At 35.7% G+C, this 27,261-nt stretch overlaps 2 protein-coding genes across 4 annotated transcripts in view; one reads left to right on the forward strand and one right to left on the reverse strand.

Annotated features, from left to right (window-relative positions):
* The first annotated feature begins 473 nt into the window (after window positions 1–473).
* Window positions 474–26,327, forward strand: SATL1 (spermidine/spermine N1-acetyl transferase like 1). 2 transcript variants are annotated; one of them, XM_084790972.1, is made up of 6 exons: window positions 474–1,963; window positions 6,092–6,143; window positions 14,962–15,042; window positions 15,527–15,628; window positions 16,779–16,819; window positions 17,580–26,327. In XM_084790972.1, the coding sequence occupies exons 1-6, from the start codon at window positions 761–763 to the stop codon at window positions 17,748–17,750; spliced, it is 1,650 nt and encodes a 549-aa protein (XP_084647098.1). In that variant the 5' UTR covers window positions 474–760; the 3' UTR covers window positions 17,751–26,327. The 2 variants fall into 2 exon arrangements, with proteins under 2 accessions (XP_084647098.1, XP_084647099.1); XM_084790973.1 differs by lacking the exon at window positions 17,580–26,327 and having other exon boundaries at window positions 15,863–16,800.
* Window positions 25,902–27,261, reverse strand: part of APOOL (apolipoprotein O like) — a 54,869-nt gene continuing 53,509 nt past the window's right edge. For both annotated transcript variants that reach the window (XM_084790974.1, XM_084790975.1), the window contains exon 9: window positions 25,902–26,458. In XM_084790974.1, the coding sequence (XP_084647100.1) occupies window positions 26,370–26,458 (89 nt within the window). In that variant the 3' untranslated portion in view covers window positions 25,902–26,369. The remainder of the gene's footprint in view (window positions 26,459–27,261) is intronic.

The following is a 27,261-nucleotide window of genomic DNA, read 5'->3' on the forward strand; positions in this document are numbered from 1 at the left end:
GTACCCACAAACAGACTGGGGCTGGAAAGATCATAATGGAGGAAACGAAGCAGAGTGAAAATCACTGGTGTGGTCACTGGAGGTCCCAGGTAAAGTGTGTTTCTAGGTATCCTTGGTAAACACAAAGGAATGGAAATGGTGTAAAAAGAAGCCTAAGAGGATTGACAGGAAGGAGGAAAACCAGGTCCACAACTAGGTTCAGTAAATTCCACAAATAATGGACGTAAAGTGGGGGAGGGCCTTTGCAAGCATACTGCATCAGTGTTGGGTGAGACTGGAGAGCCAGCCACTTGATCTTCAGAAGGAGCACATGAAGCTGTACTCAAATAACCCCTGCCCTGATCCTACCTCACCACTGGGAAGAGCAGATAGGCACAGAGATGCTGGCATTGTGACTTCATCATTATGATGCAGTTCTGTATGGGGTGGGGGAGGGGTATGTGGTAACACTCTCTCAGAATCATTTTGTTCTTCCTCTTCTGGCCTGTTGGCAGGGAAAGGCCAGATGGCCAGCTAAAATTCAACCTGGCTTGTAGCTGAGGTCTCTGGTGAAGCCAACTCCAGTGAATCAGGGGCTTTAGTCACCTTCCTCAGGTAGACATTTTTATTTCCTATTTTCCAGCATGACAGAAGACTAACTCCAAGTACAAGTGAGACAAACAGGAAACAGGCAACAACTTTTCATCACAGTACTGTAGTCAAGAGATCTTGTTCTATCAAGACCCTTACAAGCTCATCAGTTGGTCAACCAAAGCCAAGCATGAACCAACCAGATCTGAGCCAACAAGGTATGAGGCCTCCAGACCTAAGAGAACTGGATATGCAACAACCAGGCACAAGTCAACCAGGTATGAATCAAGCAATCATGAACCAAACAGGCACATGGCAGCCAGTCCAACCTTCTCCCAATGTGAAACAAATGAACTCATGGCAATCGGGCCCAGGGTATCCAAGCAGGGGATCACAAGACATATGGCAAATGAACGAAAGTAATCAGGGAATGAGGCAATCAGATATAGTGCAACAAGACCCAAGATATGCAGGACAGAGACAACCAGATTCATGGAAACAGGACTCAAGTTGTCCAGGAATGAAACAAAGAGAATCATGGCATTGGGAGCCAAGCCACTTAAGCAAAAAAGATTCAGATTTATGGCAATCACACCGAAGTCAACCAACCATCAGACATGTAGACTTCAGACAAGAAGATCCCATAGAACCAGTTATGAATCAATTTAACACAGGTCAAGCAGGTATGGGACAACTCAGCACATGGCAACGAGGTCACGACCAGTCAGACATGAAGGAGTTGGAAACATGGCAATCAGGCACTAGCCAACTGGGCTCAAACTACTCAGGTACAACACACTCATATTTATGGCAACCAAGCCCCAGCCAATCAGGCACAGGACAATTGGATACATGGCAGCAAAGTCCCAGCCTCCCTGGTGTAAGACAATTATACACATGGCAGCCAACCCCCAATGGCTCAGACACAAGACAATCAGAAAAATGGCAACCCAGTCCTAGCAACCCAGACATGAAACAATCAGATACTTGGGAACCACTGTCAAGGCAATCCAGCCAACTGAATATGTTCCAAGAAGGCATGAGACAATCAGAGACAAGCCACTCAGGTGCCATTCAATCAGGCGTAAACCAATTAGATACAAACCAACCAGATGCCACTGGATCAAGCCAAAGAAGAATGACACAATCAGATATATCGGAAGAAAGTCCAAGCCAACCGGGGAAGAAAGCCAATCCATCAGGCACTAGCCAATCAGACTCAAGTCAAGTAGGCATAGGACAACCAGGTGCAAGTCAATTAGACCCAACTGAATCAGGCATGAGTGATTTAGGTACAAGTCAACACGGAATAACAACAAAAAAAAGGACTGTTCCTTTTCACATAAGACCTGCTGAGGCTCAAGATTGTCCAGATATCCTGCAACTGATTAAAGTAAGCCTGTATCTCCTTATTACTTGGAAGCTAGTGCAGGGCTGAAAGAACAAAGGAATGCATAGTCTAGGTTTAAATCTAGCTCTGATCATTATTACCCATGTACAGAATGTTGTGGAATTCACTAAACCCCTTTAATAATCATTTTCAATATAAATCAAGATTATAGTAATTGCTACACCAAAAGATTCCTGTAGTGTTTTCTTTTATATGCAGAATATAAACTTTAAAAAGTGTATGAGGTGTTTACTATGTAAATAGCTCAGTTGGGAAAACATACGCAGAAGTCTGTACATCCCATAAGTCTGAGGAACTGAGTGAACATTTTTGTATGTACAGTTATTTTAATGCCTTTCCTAGAAAATCATACCAGCACAGTAAAGGTGATAGTGTAATAATGATAGTTACCATGATGAAATTTTGATGTGCTAATGACAGTCATTCATTTGATACACAAATTCATGTTTTACAATGGTTCGGTTTGGGCTTTATGTTTTATAATATATTTCTGTTTTTCCAAACACATGATCATTTCCAATTTTATAAGAACACAGGTTACAACATAATTTATTAGTTTCTCATCAAAACTCCTTCGCTACAAGACATCACAATGAGGCACTTTGTAGTTGTACACCAGCATCATTGTAGCAGAGTATAAACATTTTCCTATCCATGATCTTAAAAATTCTAATGTTTTCACTGTTAAAATGTTTTGCAGATACATAACAAACTATCATCTTTTAAAGTTTGTAAACATATGTTTATATTATAAATTCATAATATACTAGTATTAAACTGGGTGAAGCAAAGCAGCTAATTTCACAAAAGTAATTCAGAAAAATAAAATGTATTATTATATGTGTATTCATATACACTTGACCATTGTAATACATACAAATTCGATGATATTAAATCATTCCTGTTATAAAGTGTCAAAAGACTAACACTGCTCTCTTCAACTACTGGCCCTTTTATTATGGTACCAGGCTTTTCTTTTCTTTCCTTTAAGATCTCTAACTTTTCTCCTCAAGAAACAAATGTAGGCTCTTTCTTGATTTTCTATAGCAAAACAAATATTGCCTCTGTACCATAAAAACCTGTCATATATATTGTAATTTGACATTGTGAATCACAGACCTATGGTATCTTATATCTAAGTAGTTTCAAAAGAAACCAAATATTACTTAAGTTTACATATTTCAATTAACTATTGATAACTATAGATATATAAACTATTTCTATTCTAAGTTTAAAATGTATAGTTATCAGCATCTTCAATCCTAGACATAATTCTGTGGCTTTATTTTTCTGTAAAACACTGAAAAGTTAAATACAATTTTGGCCTGTTTAGAAATGATTAAGCCTGGTTTAAAAATCTTTTTGGTGGGTTCTTTGTCTGTTTGTGTATCTCTATGTAGCCCTAGTTGTCCTAGAACTCACTATGTAGACATAGAGACCCACCTGCCTCTACCTCCCAAGTGTTGAGATTAAAAGCGTGTATCCCTATACCTGGTGTTAAAATATAATTTGTAAAGTAGATCTTACAGCAGAGCTTAAATTTACATTCTCTGTATATGTGTTTGCTTGAAGCCAACTACTGTACAAAATAAGCAATGAAAGAATAGTTTATTTTTAACTTATAGCAAACTAATTTGAGATTATGTTGAATGAGATTTTAGAAATTAGTCTAATTCTTAGACATTAAGATAGTAATCATTTGATTTAAGATTGTCAAAATATTCAAAATACTAGTAAAGTATTAACAAAAATATATGAGTAATAGCTGGGCATGGTGGTGCAGGTTAATGATTGTTGTGAGTTCAAGCCAGCCTGGTCTACAAAGGACAGCCAAGGCAACACAGAGAAACCCTGTCTCGAAAAATTATGGGTAATATATGTTGATTAGAACTCTTATGTGTATAGTATAGTTTGATTACAACTCTTAGATATATAGTATAGTTGCGACATAGTTGAACACGTTGCACAAGTATGGTTATATCTAAACTGTTGCTTTTCTTGCTGAATTCCAACTGACCAATACCATACAAATAACACACCTTCATAAATAAGTGTTAACTGATATGGAAATTATAGTATGGACTGGATAGGAAGTTAATAATGAAGCCATATGCTTATGTCTCATTTTTTTAAAGTCATTTTTTTTTACTTAGGATTACTATTTCTCTGATGAAACACCATGGGTTAACTTTGCATACATATCCCAAGTTATAATACAATGCAGGAAGTCAAGGCAGAAACTCAAAAAAGGCAAGAACTGGAGGCATGCAGAGGTCATGGAGGGGTGCTGATTAATAGCTTGCCCCTCCTGGCTTGCTCAGCCTGTTTTCTTATAGAGCCCAGGACACACAACGCAGGGGTGGTACCACCCACAATTGTCTGCTCTGCCCTACATCAATCACTGATTAAGAAAATGCCCAACAGGCTTGCCTACACCCTGACCTTATGAATGTTGTCTCAATTGAGCATTTGTCCACTCAATTAACTCTAATCTGTGTCTTGTTTTTTTTTTTTTAACCAGGGTTTCTCTGTGTAGCCTTGGGCTGTCCTAGGCTCACTTTGTAGACCAGGCTGGCCTTGAACTCACAGTGATCTGCTTGCTTCTGCCTCCCTAGTGCTGGGATTAAAGGTGTGCGCCACCATACCTCACTTCTAATCTGTGTCTAATTGACAAAAAATTAGCCAAGAAATTGCTTATTTTGAAGAATTTTAAATATTAAGGTCATATACATCAGTAAGGTCTTATTTAGGGGTAAGAAATATTCAATTAAATATTTGTGTTGTAATGTGGGAAAATAAAACGTTTTCAGTTTCTGTCAATGTGAAATAAAATTTAACCCTGGCTTTCCTGAAAAAAAATGTAAATAATACACTTGAATACAAGAACACAGCAAAATAATAATAATAGAAGAAAAGTTTTTAAAGTACTTAATATATAAATAATATGTATTTTCATGTGAATGTCATGATTGTATTTGGCATATCAGATAGAAAACTGATTGATAGAAATAAAGATTCTATTCTTGTTCAACTTATGTTTAGGCAGTCATTTTGGTGAGATTTTATGACTGTAACATTGGAGGGAGAGATGGTATAATTGTATTTTGTTCTCAAAAGTAAATAAAAACAAGTTTTCATGAAATCTGAAGAGCTAGCACAATGAAACCCAATGAAGAGCCTAGAAGCTCTCTAAAGCACATGTGAGAGTGTCATGTTTGATATAAGGGATGTTTCAAATCACTGAATAAAAGAGGGATCGGTCCATTAATGGCACTGGGATGCTCTACATCAGTATTTACACACAAGAAAAAAATCACAAACAAGCAATTATTAAGAATGTAAGAGGATAAAACTCAGCCTTTTGTACAATCAATGTCCTCAAAAAATAAACAGAAGGAAAATGAAAGTAAATATTTTATAACTTTCCAAGCATGAGATAAGCATCACAAAATAATAAATTTGGATTGCAAAAAAATAATATGGGCCACGATTTTAAAATTCAAAGTTATGGGCTGGAGAGATGGCTCAGAGGTTAAGAGCACCATCTGCTCTTCCAAAGGTCCCAGCAAACACATGGTGGCTCATAGCCAACTGTAATGAGATCCAGTACCTACTTGTGGCTGGCAGGCATACATGCAGGCAAAATGCTGTATAAATAATAAATAAATCTTTTTTTTTAAATCTAAAGTTATACTAGCAAAATTCCAAGCAAAATTGTTTCACATCTTTTTTCTGTAAAATCATAATAAACATTGTGACAGCAAAGAAACAAGTTTTACTTTATATTCCAGGTTCCTGATGGATTCAAAGCTAGTAACCCAGGAAGTTAACCTTCACATAACTGGGATATTGAATCTATATCTGTTACCCCCCTAAAATATTCCTACCTATCACCTAGGTACCAACTACTTATTTGTCTATTTTGTGCATTTACCGATTTTTTTATAGCTTGCATTGTTATTTCAGATTTTAAGTTATAGATAACTGGGATCAAATCTGACTTCTTTTTAGCACATCCCAGGATACCTGTGTGTATAAATATTCAATAAATACTTCAATGATTATAATATTTACCAAATCAACAGCTGAAATTTTTTTTTACTTTGACAGGAATTGGCTTCCTATGAAGGCACACAAGAAAGAGTGGCATTAACAGAACAGGGTAAGATGTTGTGTGGTAATTTTGGAGCAGGTAAAACAATGTTAATGCATGCATTCAGAATGAATACTTAGATATGCAGTAGCAGATGTCCTTATTACAAAAACAATCCCATATTAATATTGACATACACAAGACATGAATTTCATAGCCTTTTCAGTGTTACACTATTTTTCATTTTCCCTCTTTTTAGCATGAAACAGATACATAATGGCTCATGCTTTTAAAAATGCAGTACACTGCAAATGCATTTTAAAATAGAGAATAACAGGTATGACAGGTCAAAATTATTCCTTACATATAATATGTTGGTGGGAGCTTTGAAAAAAGTTATTATTTTTACTACATTTGATACCCCAAAATATTAATAGCTAGTATAGCAAATGTTATGAATATTAAAATTTTACACAGTAATAAGAATGATAAAAGATGGTGAAAAATCATGATTGGTAAAAACTAAATAAAGAGGGTTTTTAATTAAAATTTAGAAGAATCCAGTGAAGGATAATATTCAAATTTGAATACTTAAGAATGTATGTAATCAACTAACCTTGCACAAAATAATTTCTTATACTCTGTAGAGACTTTCTATTTTTTCTATACTGTGCCATTTTGTTGAAGTTTAGTTTTTCTATTTTTTCTTTTACTACCTGTGCTTTTGTTGTCAGCTATACCTAAGAAACAATTGCTATATTTAATGTCTTGAAGATTTCCTGTGTTTTCTTAAATATTTTTTACTTTTAACATCTACATTGAAGTCTTTGATTTATTTCAAGCTACATTTTGAATGTGGTAAGAAAGTAATGGTCCAACTTTGTCATTTTGCGTACAGAAATACAGTTTTTCCAAGAGAAATCATTGAAAAGTCAGTGTTAATGGTTTTGATACCCTGATACTTACTCAGTTGGCCATAGAAGTTTTACAGCCATTTCTGTTAGGTTGGACTATATATCAGGCCTCTTTCCAGTATCAATTTTTAATTCGGTATCAGTTGTGATCACTGTAACTAATACTAAATCTCAAAATTAAATCAATGTATATCCTACATCTTTCTTTCTTTTTTTTTTAATTGTTTAGATGGTGGATGTGGTGGTTTGAATGAGAATGGCCCCGAGCTTGTGGACTGTTTAGAAAGAATTGAGAGGTCTTGTTGGAGGAGGTGTGCCACTGGGTGTGGGCTTTGATGTTTCAAAAGCCCATGCCATTTCCACCTAACCTTCTCACTGCTTCTCTCTCTTCATCATGGTAGTGGATCAGATGTAAACTCTCAGCTACTGCTCCAGTGCCATGCCTGCCTGCTTTCTGCCATGATGATCATGGACTAATCCTCTAAAACTGCTCAGAAAGCTCCCAATTAAATGCTTACTATTATAAAAATTGCCCTAGTCAGGCTGTTTCTTCACACCAATAAAATAGCAATTAAAACAGAAGTTGGTATCAGGGACTGGAGTATTGCAGGGACAGGCCTGACCATGCTGTTGCTTAGAGGAATATGGAACACTCTGGGACTTTGAACCACAAAACCAGTGGAATGTTTTAAGTGGGGTTGTAGTTTGATAAAGACTGGCACCCATAGGCTCATATATTTAAATGTTTAGTTACCAGGAAGTAGCACTATTTTAAATGATTAGAGGTGTGGCCTTGCTGGAGGAAGTGTGTTACTAAGGGTGAGCTTTAAGGATTCAAAAGCCCAGGCCAAGCCCAATCTCCCCTGCCTCCCTCTCTCTCCTTTCAACAGGAGAATCAGGATATAGCCCTCACCTATTGCTCCAGTGCCATTCATGCCATACAACATGCTCCCTACCATGATGATAATGGACTAAGCTTCTGAAACTGTAAATAAGCTCCAATTATTTTTTTCTTTTGTAAGAGTTGCTTTGGTCATGGTTTCTCTTCATAGCACTAAAAGAGTGACTATGAGAGGGGCCTAATAGTTTATTCTGGTAGGAAGACAGTAGTGCTGAGGGCAGTTTGGACTATGCAAGCCAGCATCAAGAGGATTCAGAGGGAAAGAATATTAGTAAGTGACCTAAAAACCATTCTTGGGATATATTGGCAAAGAATATGGCTGTTATTTGCCTTTGTTCTAAGTATCTGCCTAAGGCTAAATTGAGGAGCTTTGGATTAATGGCATTGGCAGAAATTTCAAAACAGTCTAGTATTGACTGTGTCACATGGCTATTAGTGATCACACTTATGCAGACCTACAATTAGAAGAGTTAATTGGGGGCAAATAGAAATACAAAATGTGCAGTTTGAGGAAAAAAGTTGCACCAGGAAATATAATGCTGGAGCTGTGTCTTGTGATCAAACAGATGTGAAATTTAGAGAAAGACCTGACTTGAAATGAGGGGCATTGAAGACAAGATAGTATAGTTTTACAACCAAGCCTAGTTGATTACAGGACAAAATCATCTTAGATTAAGATAAAGAAGTTAAGTTATTAGAGTTGAGATAGGATAGATATTGCATCTAATTTGGAAATTTAGACCCAACAAGACAGGAAAGACACCTACTTCAAACGGGACGAATGCAGATGGCCAATTCACTATGAATGTAACATGTATAGAACTCATTATCCTCATGATTGTCACATGGTTCTCCCTGCTGTATGTAGTTTGTCTTATACATGTGTAATAAAATAAAAGTATTAAATAAATAAATAAATAAATAAATAAATAAATAAGCAAAACAAAAAGAGAAATGGAAAAAGAGAGTAATACCCTCAGGGTGAGACCTAAGCTTCAAACTTGTGAAAAGAATGAAAGGAAAACTTAAGTTTAAGCAGAAAAATAATCCATCAATAACAGAAAGCTTGTGAAAATGTAATTGAATGAGAGGGGGGCAGTTGGCAATTTAGCAAGCAGAAATTGGCAGCCTTGGCCACATGGTTCAGAATTTAGAGTCAAGAATATAGGAATACTGGGTGTGGTGGCACATGCCTTTAATCCAACAATTTGGGAGGTAGATACATGGGTTTCTCTGTGAGTGCTAGGCTAGCTTGGACCACTTAGGAGACTCTGTCTAAAAAAACATGAATAAAGGAAAAGGATAGTGGAATCTCCTTCTGTGACTATGAAAAGCTGCCGAGGGGAGGCATGTGGCAGAGTGGTCCCTGCATAAAGGCTCGGAGTCCACTGCATGAAGCTGTGAAAGTAAGCCTGCAATTTGTAGGAGACCACAGGATGTTGGAAATCCATGAGATACATGTCAAGAAGAGCTGCAGACAGAGTGTAGAACCATCCTGTAAGAAAAAATTGTAGTAAACAAATCTGTAATAAGTTGGTGATCTGAAGAGCACTTTGACATCAGACATAGAGATACAGAATTTGCAGTTTGCCCAGATGATTTTTAGTCTTCCTTTGGCTCAGTATTTCTCACTATTCTCCATTTCCTCCCTCTTGGAATGGTAATGTATATCCTGTGCCATAGTATGTTGGAAGTATGTAATCTGTTTAAATAGCAGGTTACTATTTTGACTTTCAGAAGAGTCTTTGAACTTTGGAGTTTAAGAAAGTGCTAGTACTGTGACAGGTTATGGGGAGATTGGACTTTTAAACAGCCTTAACTGAAGAATAATCTTACATTTGAATTCTTTTTTTTTCTCTTTTTTTCTCCTTTATTAATTTATTCTTGTTACATTTCAATGGTTATCCCATCCCTTGTATCCTCCCATTCTTCCCTCCCTCCCATTTCCCCCTTATTCCCTTCCCTTATGACTGTTCCTGAGGGGGATTACCTCCCCCTGTATATGCTCATAGGGTATCAAGTCTCTTCTTGGTAACCTGCTGTCCTTCCTCTGAGTGCCACCAGGTTTCCCCCTCCAGGGTACATGGTCAAATGTGAGGCACCAGAGTACGTGAGAAAGTCAGACCCCACTCTCCACTCAACTGTGGAGAATGTTCTGCCCATTGGCTAGATCTGGGTAGGGGTTTAAGGTTTACCGCCTGTATTGTCCTTGGCTGGTGCCTTAGTTTGAGCGGGACCCCTGAGCCCAACTCTGCCTATCATAATATTCTACTTGTAGGCTTCTAGGACCCTCTGGATCCTTCTACTTTGAATTCTATACCACTATATCTAGAACTAATTTTGCAACTGTATACAAAATTTTATACCAGAGATTAAAAATAACCTTGTGAGTGACAAGTGAGGCATTAAGAAGCAGTTTCACTAATCTAGTTTTTTGTTCTTTCTTCCCTATATATTTCTATATTCCACCTTCTTTCTTTTTAACCCCGGTCTCCAAACATAAGAATGGAAAATAAAGGTAAAGAGAGACACCCTGAGTCCAACTTTGTTTTCTCTCTAAATAAGAGCAATAATAATTTATAACTCAATTCCATTGAAAATAATTCTTTATAGCCTAAGAAAGCAACCAAAAACCTGCATGACCCCCCTTAAAGGAAATGGAGTATCATTCTCTTAAGTTTTCTTCTGGCTGATTTGGGATGAATAATCCCTTTGTAGGGGTCCAAATAAAATTGGGGAAATGGTTAAAAAAGCTAGGAATAGAATTTTTGTTCCAGTTTCTAAGTGTTGAGAAATTCCATGCTTAATTAGAGTCCTGTGTGGGACAGTCTGAAATTCTGGACCAATTGGGAGTTAAGGCTGAAGATGATGCTCCAACGTTATACAGAGTTTTGGGTGACTGCTCAGGTAGCAAACTGTCTCTGCCATCTTCTCATTTGAGAAGCTGCTAACCTGCACCCCCTGTCTACTCAGGTAATTAATTTTATTCTTTCTCAAGCCTCTGATGGGGTTGAAGACAAGATAGTTTAGTTTTACAATTAAGCCTAGTTGTTTAGGGGTTGTTTTTAGGTGTAGATAAGTGATTTAAGTTGATAATGATGAGATATGATCGGTATTGATTTACATTTAGAATTTTAGACTCACCAAGATAGCAAAGATGTTTTCTTCAAGGCTGCCAAATACAAATAACCCAAACACTAAGAATGTAACATTTATATAATTCCTGATTGTTTCATAGTTCTTCTTGCTGTAGGGTAGTTTATTGTATGTATGTGTAATAATGTAAATATGTATGTAAAATGTAAAAAATATATTTTAAAAATTAAATAAATGTAGTAAATTTTCACTGAAAAAAGCCTTAACCAAAGAACAATGGGAACTTTTGAAGTCACACTAAATGCATTTTGCGTTATATGTTGTATAGGGACCAAAGAGTGGAAACTGGTAGTTTGAATCAGAGTGGTCCCTATAGGCTCATATGTTTGAATGTTTGGTCCCCATTTAGTGGAACTGTTTGAGAAAGATTAGGCCATATAGCACTATTTTAAAGGATTAGAAGGATTAGGAAGTGTGGCCTTGTTTGAGGAGGCTTCAAAAGTTCATACCAGTCCCAGTCTCTCTCTGTTTTCTTACCTAAGGACTAGGATGTAAGCTCTTACCTCCATACCTGCCTGAATGCCAGGATGATAATGAACTAATGCTCTGAAACTGTAAGCAGCCCTGCAGTTATATGTTTTCTTTTATAAGAATTACCTTGATCATGATGATTCTTCACAGTAATGGAACAGTAACTAAGACAGTAGACTTAATGGACTATATTGAATATGTAAATACATTGTTAATATCAACAGTATAACAATGTTAAATCTTACTACTCATAAACCTAACAGTCCTTCAACTCACTTAAATCTCAAAAAAAATCATGTGTGTGTGTGTGTGTGTGTGTGTGTGTGTGTGTGTGTGTGTGTACTGAATAGATAATATTGCCCCTCATCTACAGTGATTGATTCCAAGAACTGTGATTGCCTGATAGGTAGATAGTACCAAAATGTACAAGGATACTATATATTTCCCTAGGTATACTGTTGAAAGATTATTCTACTTACTATTATTAATTTTAATAAATAAGCAGTTACTCCTTAAGCAGCCTATATACTCAAATATCCACAGAGAGAGACTAGGATATATTTAATTAGCCTAGTGCACAATACTGAGCAATAATTACTCCATCCTAAACCTCCAAGCTAGTATAGCTTCTTCCCATTCAAATTTCCCACATTATACTTGCTTTTAAATCACTCTTAAGTCTGGTTCATTTTTCCTGATATTTCCCTATTTTCTCCGCATGTATCTCTCCTATCGTTCCTGTTCTTACTCTTCCCCTGACTGAACCCGGATGTCCCACCATATTCTGTTATTGCTCAGTATTGGCTAGTTAGGTTTTATTGGCAATACAGAGAACAAATGTGACATGTTTACACAAACTTGAGACAGGCGATACTTAGATAAACATCACAATGCAATGTCCAGATTGAAACCAGATAGTGGGGTAGAGAAATCAGCATTTGAATAAACAAGAGTAAACTGTACACAGTCCACTAGAACATTATAACAACAGTATACTTATGAGAAAATTTAATTAAAAATTAGGCATACTAAAAATGTGTAATAAAACAATCATAACTGACTAGTAGGCCAACATCACATACAGTATGGATATAGTGTGACTTTCATATTACTATATGAAAAGCCCATCCTCATTTCTGATCTTACTATTTATACCCTTTCTTGTTCTTTTTTAGTCTACCCATCACTTTTGTTGGCTCATTCAAATAACCAGATTTGGGGGTCCTTACGTTTTCTACATTTTTCTAGTCTCAGTTATGTCTACTAAAATATATTGTCTTCCATCAGAAACACCAAGGCTTACTTTGTTTTGTTTTATATTTCCTTAAGGCATATTTTAAGTTCTTTTCTGAGATTTTTCTTTTTACAATATCGGAATTTACAATTATTAATTTCTGTGAGTCCTACTATCACTGCATTCATTAAGTTTGTTTGTAGTATTTTCATTTTTTAATCATTTCTAATTATTTTTAGCATGTCTTTCTTATAATTTAGTTCTTCTCCCAACAGGCATACTATACCATATCAATAGTTTCAACAAAATTGTATCTTTACTATTGTAGAATTATTTACAGCAGCAATATTTGTTTACTTTTATTGATTAACTGATTATCATGCTAGTAACAGAACCTAGGCTCTCTCAAATGCCAGGAAAGTGCTCCATAATTGAATCACATTCCAAGCCCTTTGTTTTCTTTTTTCACTCATTGTTTAAAGGTGTATTTAATTTTCACATATTTCTGAATGTGTAGTGTTTTGGTTTTTTTTTTAACCTATTGATTCCTAGTTTTATGCTTTTGTGATTGGAAAACATAGTGTGCATTACTTTAGTCTTTTAACTTTTATCAAGATTTGATATGCATACTGACGTATGTCCTATCCTGGAGAAAGTTCCTTGCACTCTTGAGAAGAATGTTTGTCTGTATGCATTGTTTTATACATGTGGTGGTTTGAATGTGAATGATCTCATAGACTCATCTGTTTGAATGCGTCACCCCAGTTGGTAGAACTGTTTGGGAAGGATTAGGAAGTTTGGCTTTGTTGGAAGAGCTGTGCCTCTATGTACAAGCTTTGATGTTTCAAAATATTCATGCCATCCTAGTGTATTGTCTCTGAATACTGCTTATGGATCAAGGTGTTCCTATCCCCATGCCTTTGTTCTGTCATCACTGACTCTAACACTCTAAAACTTTAAGATGAATTAAATGCTTTCCTTCATAAGATGTTTTTGTGGTGTTTTAATACAGCAATAGAAAAGTAACTAATACACAAGTTAAGTCCAATTGGCCTCTAAAATTGTTCAGTAATCTGACATTTATTTTCTATCTTGTTGCTATATGCAGTATTGACAGTAGAATATTAAAGTCTCATACTACTATTATAGTGCTATGCACTTCTCCTTTCAGTTATATCAGTGTTTGTGTCTTGTATTTCAGAGTTGTAATATATGTATTTACAAATGCTCTATCCTCCTAGTGACTTGATGTTTTTATAATTATACAATGCCATTCTCTTCCAATAATCTGATCATATTATAGTATAGCTACCCATGTTCTCTTTAGCCTACATTTGCATACTATGTTTTTCCATCATTCCATTTTCAACCCTTGTTTCTTTGAATCCAAAGTGTGTTTCTTGTTGAAAATACGTAGTTAAATCTTTATTTTGAAATGTACTGGGGTCAGAAAGGTGGCTCTGTGAGTAAAGACCTGATAACTTGGGTTTTAGTCTTAGACCCCATGTGGTGGAAGGAAAGAAATGACTCTTGAAAGTTGTCCTGTGACTACCCCCCCACACATACATGCACACATGGTAAAAATGCAAAAAAGAATACCATTATGATCATATTTAATAGAGTAATCTGTTTATATTTAATTAGCAAAGAGTCACTTCTGTCATTTTGTAAGGCCTTTCCTATACTTCTACCATTAATACCTTCTTTTGCACTTCAATTATTTTATTTGAACATTTATTATTTATTATTATTGCATTCTCATGTGTGTATTCTAATAAAAACACAAATCAGGGGTAGTGTGTGTGTGTGTGTGTGTGTGTGTGTGTGTGTGTGTGTGTGTGTGTATTCTCATAGAAACACAAAGCAGGTGTAGAGCGTGTGTGTGTACGGACAAGATAATTACTGATCACTCAGGCTTCAACAAACTATTCTAGAAATACAAGGTATCATTCCTACAGATACCTGCTAGAAAACTCAAATGGAAATAGGTAGGTAGCTGCCATCACATGCATGGCTATATTTATCCAAAATTAATAGCAGATACCAGCCAAACTCTCATGAAAGTTGTAACTGTTGAAATATTCACTTTAGACAGTTTCTACTAGCATAGCTGCTGTGCAGGTAGGAATATGTGTTCCTGCTGCTTCCTATTTTACCATCCTTACTCACATGTAATTTTTTTTACATACTGTATGTGAATTTATATTCCAGATTTACTCAGGGATGGTTTTGGGGACAGACCACTTTTCTACTGCTTGATTGCTGAAGTGCCCAGTCAACAAACAGAGTCAGGTAGAGTAAACCATTGTCTCCAATTTAATCTGTAACATTTTCTATATCTGAAAACAGAGTTAACAATAAATATACATTGTGTAAATAGTATTAAGCAGAGGAATATAATATACAAACATGGTGTCCTCTTAAATAATACTGTTATATCCCTATGATTATAAAAATATTAAAAATTATAAGAACATGCATGAAACTATGTTTTCTTTTAAAGGCTGTATTATAAGGAAAGTAAACTTTATGTAGTTTATTTTACCAATGTGTAATAATATAAATGTACATGTTAAAAAGAATCATAATAAGAAATATTTTAAAAACTTTAACCCTTATATATTTATGTGCTGATAATTTGTCCAACAACCATTTATTGTTTTAATAGTTAAAGCAGCAAACAAAATACCATTTTTTTGTTCTATTTGGACACTTTTATGGTTTTCTGCTTTTATGGTTTAAAGCATTAGCCTCTTTGTCTCCTCTCTCTTCTCAGGAGTAAAAAGTGTTGGCTTTGCCATGTACTACTTCACATATGATCCATGGGTTGGCAAACTGCTTCACCTAGAGGATTTTTATGTCACTGAAGATTATCAAGGTAAAACTACAATTATAATATTTCTTGTAGACATTTAAAAATGTCTAAATTATATTTTAATATAAGATACACTTTAATATAAGCCTTTACTATAGTTATGATTTTTGGCAATTTTTATATTTCCTTTTACATACATATATTATTACACATAGTTAAAATAAACTACAAATAGCAAGAAGAACCAAGAATTATAAAAATGTTACATTTAGTGTTTTGGCTTTTTGTATTTGGCAGCCTTGAAGAAAATATCTATCTTGGTGAGTCTACAATTCTGAATGTAAATCAATATCTATCATATCTCATGTCTATCAACTTAAAACATCTAAACCTAAAAACATCTTAACCCCTAAACAACTAAGCTTAATTGCCAGACTAAATGATCTGGTATTTGACCTCATCAGAGACTTGAGAAAGAATAAAATTATCTGAGTAAACAGGAACTGCAGGTTAGCAGCTTCCAAAATGAGAAGATGACAGAGACAGTTTGCTACCTGAATAGTCACCCAAAACTCTCTATAACATGAGAGCATCATCTTCAGCCTTCTGTCCCAATATATCTAACAGACATATTTCTGATTTTTAAGTTATTCAGATAACTAATTTCTATTTGTTGAGCCTGATCAGGATCCTAGTGCAGCAAAGACTCAACTAACTACAAGTTAGAAATTATTTCAAAAGTATTTGTCAACACACTCAAGTTATGTAGTTTGTTTTTAGTAGATACATATAAGAAATCTGCCCTGTTCTAAGAAAACTGTGAAGGACAGCATGGTGACACACACCTTTAATTCCAGTATTTCGGATGCAGAGGCAAGAGGATCTCTGTGAGTTCAAGTTCCAAGCCATCTAACAAAGGATGGTGAGACCCTTTCTCAAGAAAACGAAGGGATGCAGTGAAAGAGACTCATTGATTCAGCATGGATTTTAAAAGATAAAACTAATTTCTTTTTTATTACCATTGATACCATGCTTCAGTTAGACAAAAGATAATTTAAATCATTCATGAATGAGTTTCAATACATGCTATTTAGAATTTATGGCAACCATAATTCGAGTTTTATTTTTCTTAGTGCTTTAAACCCAAAGTAAATAACTTGTTAAGTGAAAAGTTTCAACTTCCTGCCTGTATCTGACAATGTCTATTTAATAGGTTTAGGTATTGGGGCTGAAATGCTGAAGAAGCTAAGTCAGGTATGTGCCATAGTTATAGGCAGTACTGGTAATCTAGATATTATATTTTTCTTCATCAAGAATTATTTAATAAGGCATATATTAGGTGATTAATCTTACTAGTTAAATATACCAGGACAGTTGATAAAGTGCTTGCCTTGCAAACATGAAGATATAAATATAATTCCTAGAACCTACATAAAAGGCCAGAACAGTGGCACACATTTTTATATTAGCAATGGCAAGGTTAGAGATACAGACTATTGAATCTCTTGTATTCACTGGCTGACACCCTAATATACTTGGTGGAATTTCAGGCTAGTGAGAGATTTTATTTCAAATAAAAAGTGGACCTGAGGGATAACATACAAAGTTGTCCTCTGACCACCATGCACGCACACATGCATCTCACACCCATATAAACATGTTCATTTGCATACACAAAACATTTTCACAAGATGTACTTCAAATATTTATTAAAGTGGATTTTCAAGTTGAGAGCATATTTTATTTCTATATAATGTACAAACACACAATGTTTTTTTACCATCGAGTATAAATAAGCATGAGGGAGAGTAGAAGGCAACTTTACTTATAAAATAGACCAACAGGGTGACTTGCAATAATATAAAAGATTCTTTTTATTTTATTTTTTTACTAAAATACCTATAGCATTTCAAAATTATCATATATATAATATAATATGTAACAGATCCTCAGTAAAATATGAATGACTATGCTGTCAAATAAGAGCAATATCTACTTGTTTGTTTTAAAACAGATAGCCATCAATACTCAATGTGTTGCCATGCAGTTTCTTGTCATCATTTGGAATCAGGAGTCCGTTGAGTACTACACTCGTCTAGGAGCTTTAGACCTCTCCTGTGAGGATGGCTGGCATTTGTTCAGATTTAACATGGAAGATCTCCAGGAGCTTGCAGAGGAAGAATGAAAATTAAATAAAACTAGTAACACCTCATTCATACATAGGTTCAACATTTGAATGTCATCTGAGAAACACCACTTTGACATCAAATGTTGTGAAATAAAGTAAGTGAGCATAATATTCTTGTAGATATTTTACTTTGAAACAGATTTTTCAGATATAATTAATTTTTCATTATCAAAACTAAACACTAATGGCTAGTAAAAGTCCTAACAGTCTACTTGATTACATAATTCAAAACCCATTTACACTTGGATTGGAGTTTTTAGTAACTATTTCATCAAATGTACAATGGTAATATTTTCACACTTTAACATAGCTGAAATTAAGGTATACACAATGCTTAAACAAATGATTTATGTTTTATATATGATAAAGTATGGGTATATTTATACCCATAGAAATGTATAGGTATGAGGTTTAAAATTCATTTCCTTAGTGATACTAAATTCTGATGACCGTACTTGTGAAAAACTAGTTATTCTTATCTTGCATATTCAGTCCCATTGCCTCTTTGCTACTGCTCCATATCTATATTCTACCCCTGAACATATAGAGCTCTTTGGTTATACTTAGAGAAGATGCCACATTCAGTACTTGTGTATGTTTCCATGCTTCTTGGTCTCTTTATAAAATTCCAATTATTTTATAATATTTAACCATAGAGAACCATCACAAACAGGTGAGTTCTGGATATACACTAGCTGTACCCACCAAGGATATTTTTCTGTGAAAAAATACTTATCAAATTAAATTGTGTGGGTTATAATATTTATGCATACTAAGTACAAGGAGATGTAATGATTCATAAATCCTAATTTGGAGAATTGGGAAAAGGTGACACTCAAATTATATTCGAAGGTTGGGTAGGATACAAGAACGTGGAGTGAAGCAAGACAAAGGGGCATGCTGAAAGGAAACAGCACAGACAGTGAAGGGACAGAAAGCGCAAACGCAAACACGTTCATTTATCAAGTGGAGTATCATAAATGTACATCTGAAGGAAGGTGTATAAGAAGGAAAATTAGAGTAACAGATATAAGATAGGCATTGATTCTATAGACAATAGCGAGTTCCTGACATTTTCATTAAGACACCTACTTATCATGTCAAAAAGATGACTGTCATGAAATGAAAGATGAACTATAGGGATCATATAGCAAACAGTTAAATCAAACTCAACATGTTTCTAATCTTTGATATTTTGTCTTCCTCACCACAAGAAAAACATAATTTTCTACCTTCTTTGGGTGAAGATTGTATTTATATAGTTCTAGTTTAAATACACACAGAAATAAGGCTCTAAGAAAGCAAATACTCTTCTGATGACACAGACCAGGGTTTTGCATACCATATACATATACATATGGCCTTCTACTCTGAATGTGTTACATGCTTCCTGGAGATACAATGATCATCTTGTGACACTGAAATGAGCTGAAGGGGTCAGTGTGGAAAGTCTAGGTCTTAGTGTTACCAATGAAACATTGTAATAGCCCTCTGACACCTTTAAATATATTCTAATTTGTTGAAGTTATTTACCTGGTTCACCTGGAAGCAAAATACATTCTGAAGTAAGAGGGGCCGGGGGGAAGAATGACGGTGTGAAGATTAGACAGGAAGTTACTTTAATCCCAGGAAAGTGATGATGAAGATATACTAAGATGATAGGATTAGAGAAGGGAAAATAATAGATTTGAGAAAGAAGAAATGAGGGAGGTGGATATTTAGTTTTAGACACAGTGACATTGAAATACCTTTGAGATGCTGAAGCAATATAAAAGTATTCATTAGAAGTGTAAGTTGGTCTAAAACACTAGAGAAAGATCAAGGCTATAGTACGAATAATAACATATAAATGGTTGCTTAAGCCAGAAACTGGTTAAATAAAAATGAAAGTATATAGAGAATGAGAAAAGATCATAAAGAATGGGAGCTGAGAGATCTCACCCTTTAAAAGATATAGAGCAGCAGAAGCATAAAGAGCAACAAAGGGAGGAGGGACTTTATAGGAAGGAGTGGTGGATAGTAGGTATAGACGCCAGGATGTTCCAAGCTTAAGAAAAGTTAGAAGAGAGGAAACTACACAGGGAATTGGTTACCTTTTTTAAAAAATTTAAAACCTAAACTTGTAATTCTAGAAGTAAAATTAAAATGACAGAATAAAACCAGCTGGGTATTTGGCATTCTGTCTGAAAACCTAATGCACAAAAGTATCTCTAATTCTCAATAAGTTCTCAGATGCTCATAAAGTATCTTGGTTCTAATTTTACTTTGAGTATGCTTCATTCTTGAAATAGTTGAAACATGTAGGTGGATGGTGTTATTTTGAAGTAAAGAATATTTGAGTCTAGGAAAGCAGGACATACAAGTTTACAAAAGAGAAATTACCCTTTCCCCCTTTAAGTTCAGCATCAAATTTTAGCTCCATGCTTTCCATTTAAAAACTGTCAGGTAACAAATTAGGTTGGCTGAAAATGGAGTTGTAAATATACAAAAAATTAAGAAATCTTAAAATCTCTTTTCAAATTCTTGTGTCAAATAGAAAAAGCAAGGCTACATAATTTTTGGAGCTCAAGAGACTGTTTTGCCAACATGTCATAATTTCAGTTTTGTTTGTAACACTGTTAGGATTTGACAGTTGCACCATAGATTTTTTACCTTGAAAACGCACATTTAGCTCACTTAAATGAGAAGATAAATACCTGAAAAAGATCAGTCCGTAAACCAGTTTTCATCACCAAGTTCTGGCACAAATATTTTATGAGATACTATAAAGGACTTAATATTATTTCACAAATCAGTTTTTCAACATTTGGCTTCAAACCACCTTACTTCTGAAAGTGAATAATACCACCCCAGGTCAAAATCAACATGTTAAACGAATTCTTGCTAATGTGATAATTTAATCCTTTGGATCTTATGATATATAGCCAAGCGTGGCGGCACACACCTTTAATCCCAGCCCTCAGGAGGCCAGAGGCAAGCAGATCTCTGTGAGTTTGAGGCCAGCCTGGTCTACAAGGGGAGTCTAGGACAGCCAAAGCTACACAAAGAAACTCTGTCTCGAAAAACTAAAAATAAAATAAATTAAATTAAATTAAGAAATAAAAAATGTACAAACTGAGCAGGTTATATTTTTGTATTCAGGAACACACAACCACAAATGCATGAGTGAGCATGCACATGCACACACAGACACACACAGACACACACACACACAGACACACACACACACACACACACACTCACTCACATGTACATGCATAACAACAATTAATGAACAAAGGTGCCTTGACTCTGAAAGAGAGCAAGGAGAGGAGTATGGGAGAGGATTTGTAGGGAGGAAAGGGAGGGGGAATTATATAATTACAATTTCAAGATTTAATAAAATAATATATATTACCTTTTTAGATTTCGTTTTTCTGCTCTTATTTTTATTTCTTTTTACCTTTTCAAACAGGGCTTCTCTATGTAGCCTTGGCTGTCCTAGACTCATTTTCTAGACTAGGCTAGCCTTGAACTCACAGAGATCTACCTGCCTCTGCCTCCCAGAGTGCTAGGATTATAAGTGTGCAGTACTACATCAAGCTTAAAATTTTTAACTTTTTTGAGATTATAATTACATCAGTCCCCCTCTTCTTTACTCCCTCAAAATTCTTCCATATACCCATCCTCTTTAAAATTTATTTTAAATTTATATATTGGCTTTACATCCTGATCGTAGCCCCCTCTCTCTTCTCCTCCCAGTCCCACCCTGTGACTCTCTTCCCCCTACCTCCCCACTCTTCTTTTCTATGACATATACCCATCCTTCTATTTTTCAAATTTGTAGCCTCTTTTTTATTATTGTTATATATACATATACATATATATTCCTAAAGTACATATTCCTAAGTACAACCTGCTCAGTCTGCATAATGTTACTTGTATATATGTTTTCAGGGCTGACCATTTGGTATTGGATTACCAATTGGTGTGCTCTTCCCCAAGGAAGATTATTTCTTCAGCTCTCAGCATTTGTTCATTGTCTATACTTCCTGGGATTTTACCATCTATATTTGACATGTCTATTGTAGTCCTTGTTCCATATATCTCTACAATGTATTCTAACCACTTCAATACACCACTACTTCTTCCAACTCTCCTTTGTGCTTTCTTCTTGATCTTCCTAACTTCGTGTGCTTATATGCACATGGGTGTAGGCCATCCAGTGGAGCATGAACAACCTATCAGAGGCCACATACCTAAGAGAGAGTGACTTCTCTTCTGTCAACAGCAATCAATCAATGGACCATAGATCCTTGGATGGTGGTAGGACCTCAGCAGGGATTGGTAGGAAGTCCCCTATCTAGGCTGGAACCTTGACTAGCTTGCTCTTACACATGACACTATCCATTTTCAATATTTAAAAACTTTTATTGAGTGTATGATGTATCTGAATGTAAATGTATGAATGTATAATAATATGTATGGGGACACATGCATGCTACAAGTATATGTTTAGTGATCAAAACCTTTGTGAGACACATTTCTTGTCTTCATTCTTGCATACATCAGACTAGTTATCCTACAAATTTCTGGTGGTCCTATCTCTATACCCCATCATCCTGTAAGGTGTAGAACATTGAGAGTACAGAGGTGCACTGATACACGTTATATTACTTGGTTTCTGGGGATTTATACTCAGTTCTTAATGTGTTCATGACAAACCAAGATTCACTAGACCATCTATCTCTCAACTCCATTTTTAATGGTTCTGAACATAAAATATCTTGGTGTGCTACGCAAAGACACTTCATTAGTAGTGTCTTGGGGAAGAAATTTCATTGTCTTTATTAATTTTATAAATTCCTGTTTTTTATCTACCACTGTTGAGACAATGTCACTAATAAATTAGATATGTGGACATTAGATAAGAAAAACTGTTCTAACATGTATTGCATTGCTGCTTCATATAAATCTCTTGATTTAGCTTCACCCTTTATTCTCATTAAAAAAGTAATTTCTTTAGTGACATTATATTTGTCGTAAATACCACCACTAAAATGTCAAATTCAACCCTATTTGTACTATCTGTGCTGTCATCCATCTCCAAAGCATAAACTTTGAAATCAGTGGATCTACATCCAAACTTCTTTCAGTTGAATTTATCATTTTCAGATATGCTTGACTGTACTCTCATGAGACACACTTGTTTTAGAAGTATCTGCCCTTTAAAAGGTGTTATTACATTTGTCATAATCTCTACATATTGTATATAAAGCTCACTATAAGCAAATGGTTTTAAATTTTCTATTAAATAAGATGCCACAGAACTGGGTATTGTAATATAACAACATAATTCTTATGAGTTATAACTTAAAACCTAACTTTGTTGAAAAGACAGACACTTTTAGTTCTGCTGTTTTGCCCTTACTATATAGTTCTTGATATGCACCCAATTTTTCAGCATGGTTTTGCACATAAGGCCTTTTTTAGAGGAATTTGAAGCCAGAGCAACATGACTGCTTTAATCACATCCAAAGACATTCTAGATCTCTGTGGTCATCTGGAATGACACAGCTTTAATCCCACTGGCTGCAATACAGACATGCCCTTAGTAGATATTTTTAATGCCAAACAATGAAAGTAAAGTTAGTTTGTAGAAGGAAGCACCGATGTTTGAAAGTGATGTCAAATTGAAGGGCAGACAAAGTGACAAGTCAAAGACTTGACAGAATGACTCTGAAACAGGAGAAGCCCACTCTCACAAGAAAAGACAAGAAAAAGAAGACTCGGGATAACAGCGTAGAGGGAGAAATGGAGTAAGTAGGTTTAGTGGGAGAATTTTACACAGACATGTTGCAGGCAGGGAGAACAAGCTAGACACAGGTGAAGATACAATGAGCCAGAGAATAAGAAGCCAGAAGATTAGAACATATTGCCAAAGTTAATATATGGTCAAGCAGAACAGTTAAGTCAAAGCCAGTTTTGATTCAGTCATCTTGGAGGAGTCTGAGCAAGAACAGCTGAATTGAATCTGTCAACCAGAGTTTATAAAGAACAAGAAATGGTGAATTTATTCAGCAGTAAGTCTCAGAGGTGGGAAACATTCTAGGCCTAGATTATATTGTACAGAGGCTAGAAGCTTCCAGGACTAGGACTAGGTTAAAAGATGGAGGCAGTAGGCTCTGATTCAACAGGAGATATCATGAAAGTAAAAGTTTAATTTACAGACTTTTCAAAGTTTCCCTACAAATTATGCAGAATGCTTTACTATTTGCCTCAACAACAAGTGATCTATTTTTCATTGAACAATCTTCCTTCATTTGAAATTTTTCTATTTGTATTGTTTCCTTTTGAGGAATTATAGAAACCCTGGTGGAATTAAAAAATAATAAGGGACTATGTTTACTTAAAACAAATATCATGTACACACATGAGTTTGTGTGCAGGTCACAGAATAACCTGCAATATTCAGTTCTCTCATTGCACCATGTGAGTCTGAGGGCTCTACCTTGTGTCATCAGGTTCAGGGAACAACACTTTTACTTGTTGGGCCATCTCTCCAGCTTCTTGCTTGGTTATGAAGTTTAATTGACAGTGAAGTAGAAAATAAGTCCTGTGCTCAACATGTCAGATGCTAATGCAGTAAGGAATGGAGGGGCCATTGTAAAATATTTCAGGCAGTGTATTAGGTATGACTCTGGTTTGAAGCACCCTTAATAATAAAATACTTACCTGTCTCCTAAATAAGCGACATCAATCAGTTGTAATAGTCATTAAAATACTATTGGTAGTCATTGTGCTTCATTTCACTTACACATTAATGGCCTTTTAAAGATGTATAGAAGTCTTAGGAAGAAGCTCAAGAGAAAGGGCAGCTTGAGGGAGAGGCTGGGTCTTTTACAATGCTTTTTGATTTTTTTTGAAAAGGTAACCTAGGACAGGGTAGGCTTCTGGAAGGATATGGGGGTGATTCTAGCTGAAACTCCTAGTAGCAGGGGTCATGGAGAGTAATGAGGACACCCTCCAACTAGACAGTACTCTGAGTAAAGGGAGATAACACCAGCCCACCAAAACTTCCACACAAAATTTACCCTTCCTACAAGATGTGCAGGGATTGAGGAAACATCCAGCCACTGCCCAGCCCAACCTTTAATACACCCCATGGGGAGAGAGGCAACCCTTGACACTATTAACGATACTCTACTGTGGTCCTGTCTGTGAGCATAGCACAGCTGTCCCCTGAGAGGCTCCATCCACCAAAGGAGTGAAACAGATGCAGTCTCACAGCCAAATCTTGGGCAAGTAAGGAGTCCTGTGGAAAAGTGGGGGGATGGATAGAAGGACCTGGAGGTGACAGGAACTCCACAAGAAGACCAACAGAACCAACTAACTAGGGGCCAGAGTGGTTTATGGAGACTGAAGTAACAACTAAGGACCAAGCATAGACTGGACCTAGGCCTCCCATTCATATGTAGCAGATGGGCAGCTCAGGCTTCAGGTAGGTCCCCTAGGAAGGGGAGGGGGACTGTATCTTACATGGAATCTGTTGCCTACTTTTTGATAGCTCCCCACTGGTGGGGCTGCCTTGCCTGGCCACAGGAAAAAAGAATGTGCTCAGTCTTAATGTGACATGATGAGCTAGGGTGGGTAGGTGGTGGGAGGGTTCCTCTTTTCTGAGGAATAGGGGAGGGGGTAGGAGAAAGACAGAGGGAGTATGGAACTGGGAAGAGGGGGCTTGGATCAGGATGCCAAGTAAGTAAATAAATAAATAAAATTTTGCAAAAGGTAAATCTGTTTACTAGTTGAGGAATAGAGCTGAGTGAAAAGAGAAACCAAAGATTGAAGGTTAAATAGGATGAAAAGATGGGCGATCAGGAACCTGAGAAGAAATACTAGTCTTAGGAAAAAGTGCAAAGATTGATGGATATTAGATTGCTGGTTGGGAACAGTCATATCTAAGAATTGTACATTTTTGCTCTATGAAATAGGGAACTGGCAACTTTAATGTGTCTAAGAGGCCTCAGAGGAATGAAACAGAAAAACACAACACCCAGGAAGCAGTAGCAAAAGTGCTAAGCACTACTAGGATCACATAGTATATGGTCCTCTTAAGCAGATGTTTTCAGGCATTTAAATGTAGTCAATATAAAGACATAATCCAAGCTCTTTTGCCATAAAATATGGATATTTTATTCCAGCTCTGGAAAAACGTAGAGAGAAAAACACATCCTTCTACCCACCATTCTAAGTTAACTAGTAATAACTGGGAAACCTGAAGCAGATATATATGTATAAGTATGTATATGTATACTTATGTATGCATATTTTCAGATTTTCGTTTTATTGACATTCATATCATTTTGCTTTCTAATAAATTCTCTTACAAGTCATGAAATGTATTCCTAGTATTTCTATATCTCAGTTCCCTCACCAATCACTTAATATTGTGTTGCATTTAATAATTTATGTTTTAACCATTTTCATCATTGTCCAAACTGTTTATTTGAAAATGTCATGGAAAAATTCAAGTCATGCGCTTTAAGTTACCCATTTGTTGCATACTTTTTCACCATTGTTTGCAATTTAGTACATCTTACAGCTCTCTATGCAGGCTCCCTCCCTCTGTAATCTACTTCAGCTTCTAGTGCTGTACATATCTTTATCCTCTGGATGAGATTGCCCATGGTCCATGAGCTTGGGGTCAGGCATAAACTGTGTAGTACCTGTAAGATATTAAAGCAAAAAAGACAACATTTATATTTGGTATTGGGAGTTTAGCAGTGAACAAAACATAAAATCTTTTCAACATGAGCCTAACATGGGTGAAACAGACAATGAGGTAGGTAAACACAGCACACCCTTTGATGGTTAAGTGTTGCACAGAATAAGAATTGATGGAGGGACAAATGATGTGTTTGGCTAATTTTCAATTTTAAATAAGGTGCCTTAGAAAAGGTTTCTAGAAAGGTGATATTTGAGCCAAGCATCAAGGGAAATGCAGGCATGTGTTCTGTAGATATCTGTACCAGCAAGTGTGAGGACCCAATCCAATGCTGGAATACAGTTGACAAACGGGCTGACAAACAGGTGTCAATGAATGACAGGAAAGGCGATCAGGCTAGTTCTGAGTCCTGGCTAAGATCTAGCCTTTTAGTTTAAGTTTATGTCCAATCTTAAGTATTTGAGTGGCATAGCTGTATTTAATAAGAGAATTTTTGCCTCAGTGAAAGAGACTATAGAGTAACAAAGATTGATCAGTGAGATCAAATATGAAGCCATTGCATTACTCCCTGAAGTGCTGAGTGTTTCATGGTGACAGCTGTGAGGATTTGAGAAAGGACTATACTCTAAATCATTTTGAAGGAAAAATGAACAATACTAAAGGGATGGACTGTTTAACACGAGAAACTATAAGAATGTAGTTGATATTCATTGAGGCAGGAAAAAAATGTAATGCAAGTAGATTTAGGGAAACACAAATAAAATGTTATATTTTGGAATCATTGAATCTCAGTTATTTACTCAA

This window comes from Acomys minous (assembly GCF_964271855.1).
Source record: "Acomys minous genome assembly, chromosome: 7".
In the NCBI taxonomy this organism is placed as follows: Eukaryota; Metazoa; Chordata; class Mammalia; order Rodentia; family Muridae; genus Acomys; species Acomys minous.

Coding starts and splice junctions, on each gene's coding strand:
- SATL1 (XM_084790972.1), top strand. CDS start 761: ATGAACCAACCAGATCTGAGCCAACAAGGTATGAGGCCTCCAGACCTA. Junction 15,043..15,526: donor CAGTCAACAAACAGAGTCAG/GTAGAGTAAACC, acceptor CTCTCTTCTCAG/GAGTAAAAAGTGTTGGCTTT. Junction 16,820..17,579: donor TGCTGAAGAAGCTAAGTCAG/GTATGTGCCATA, acceptor GTTTTAAAACAG/ATAGCCATCAATACTCAATG.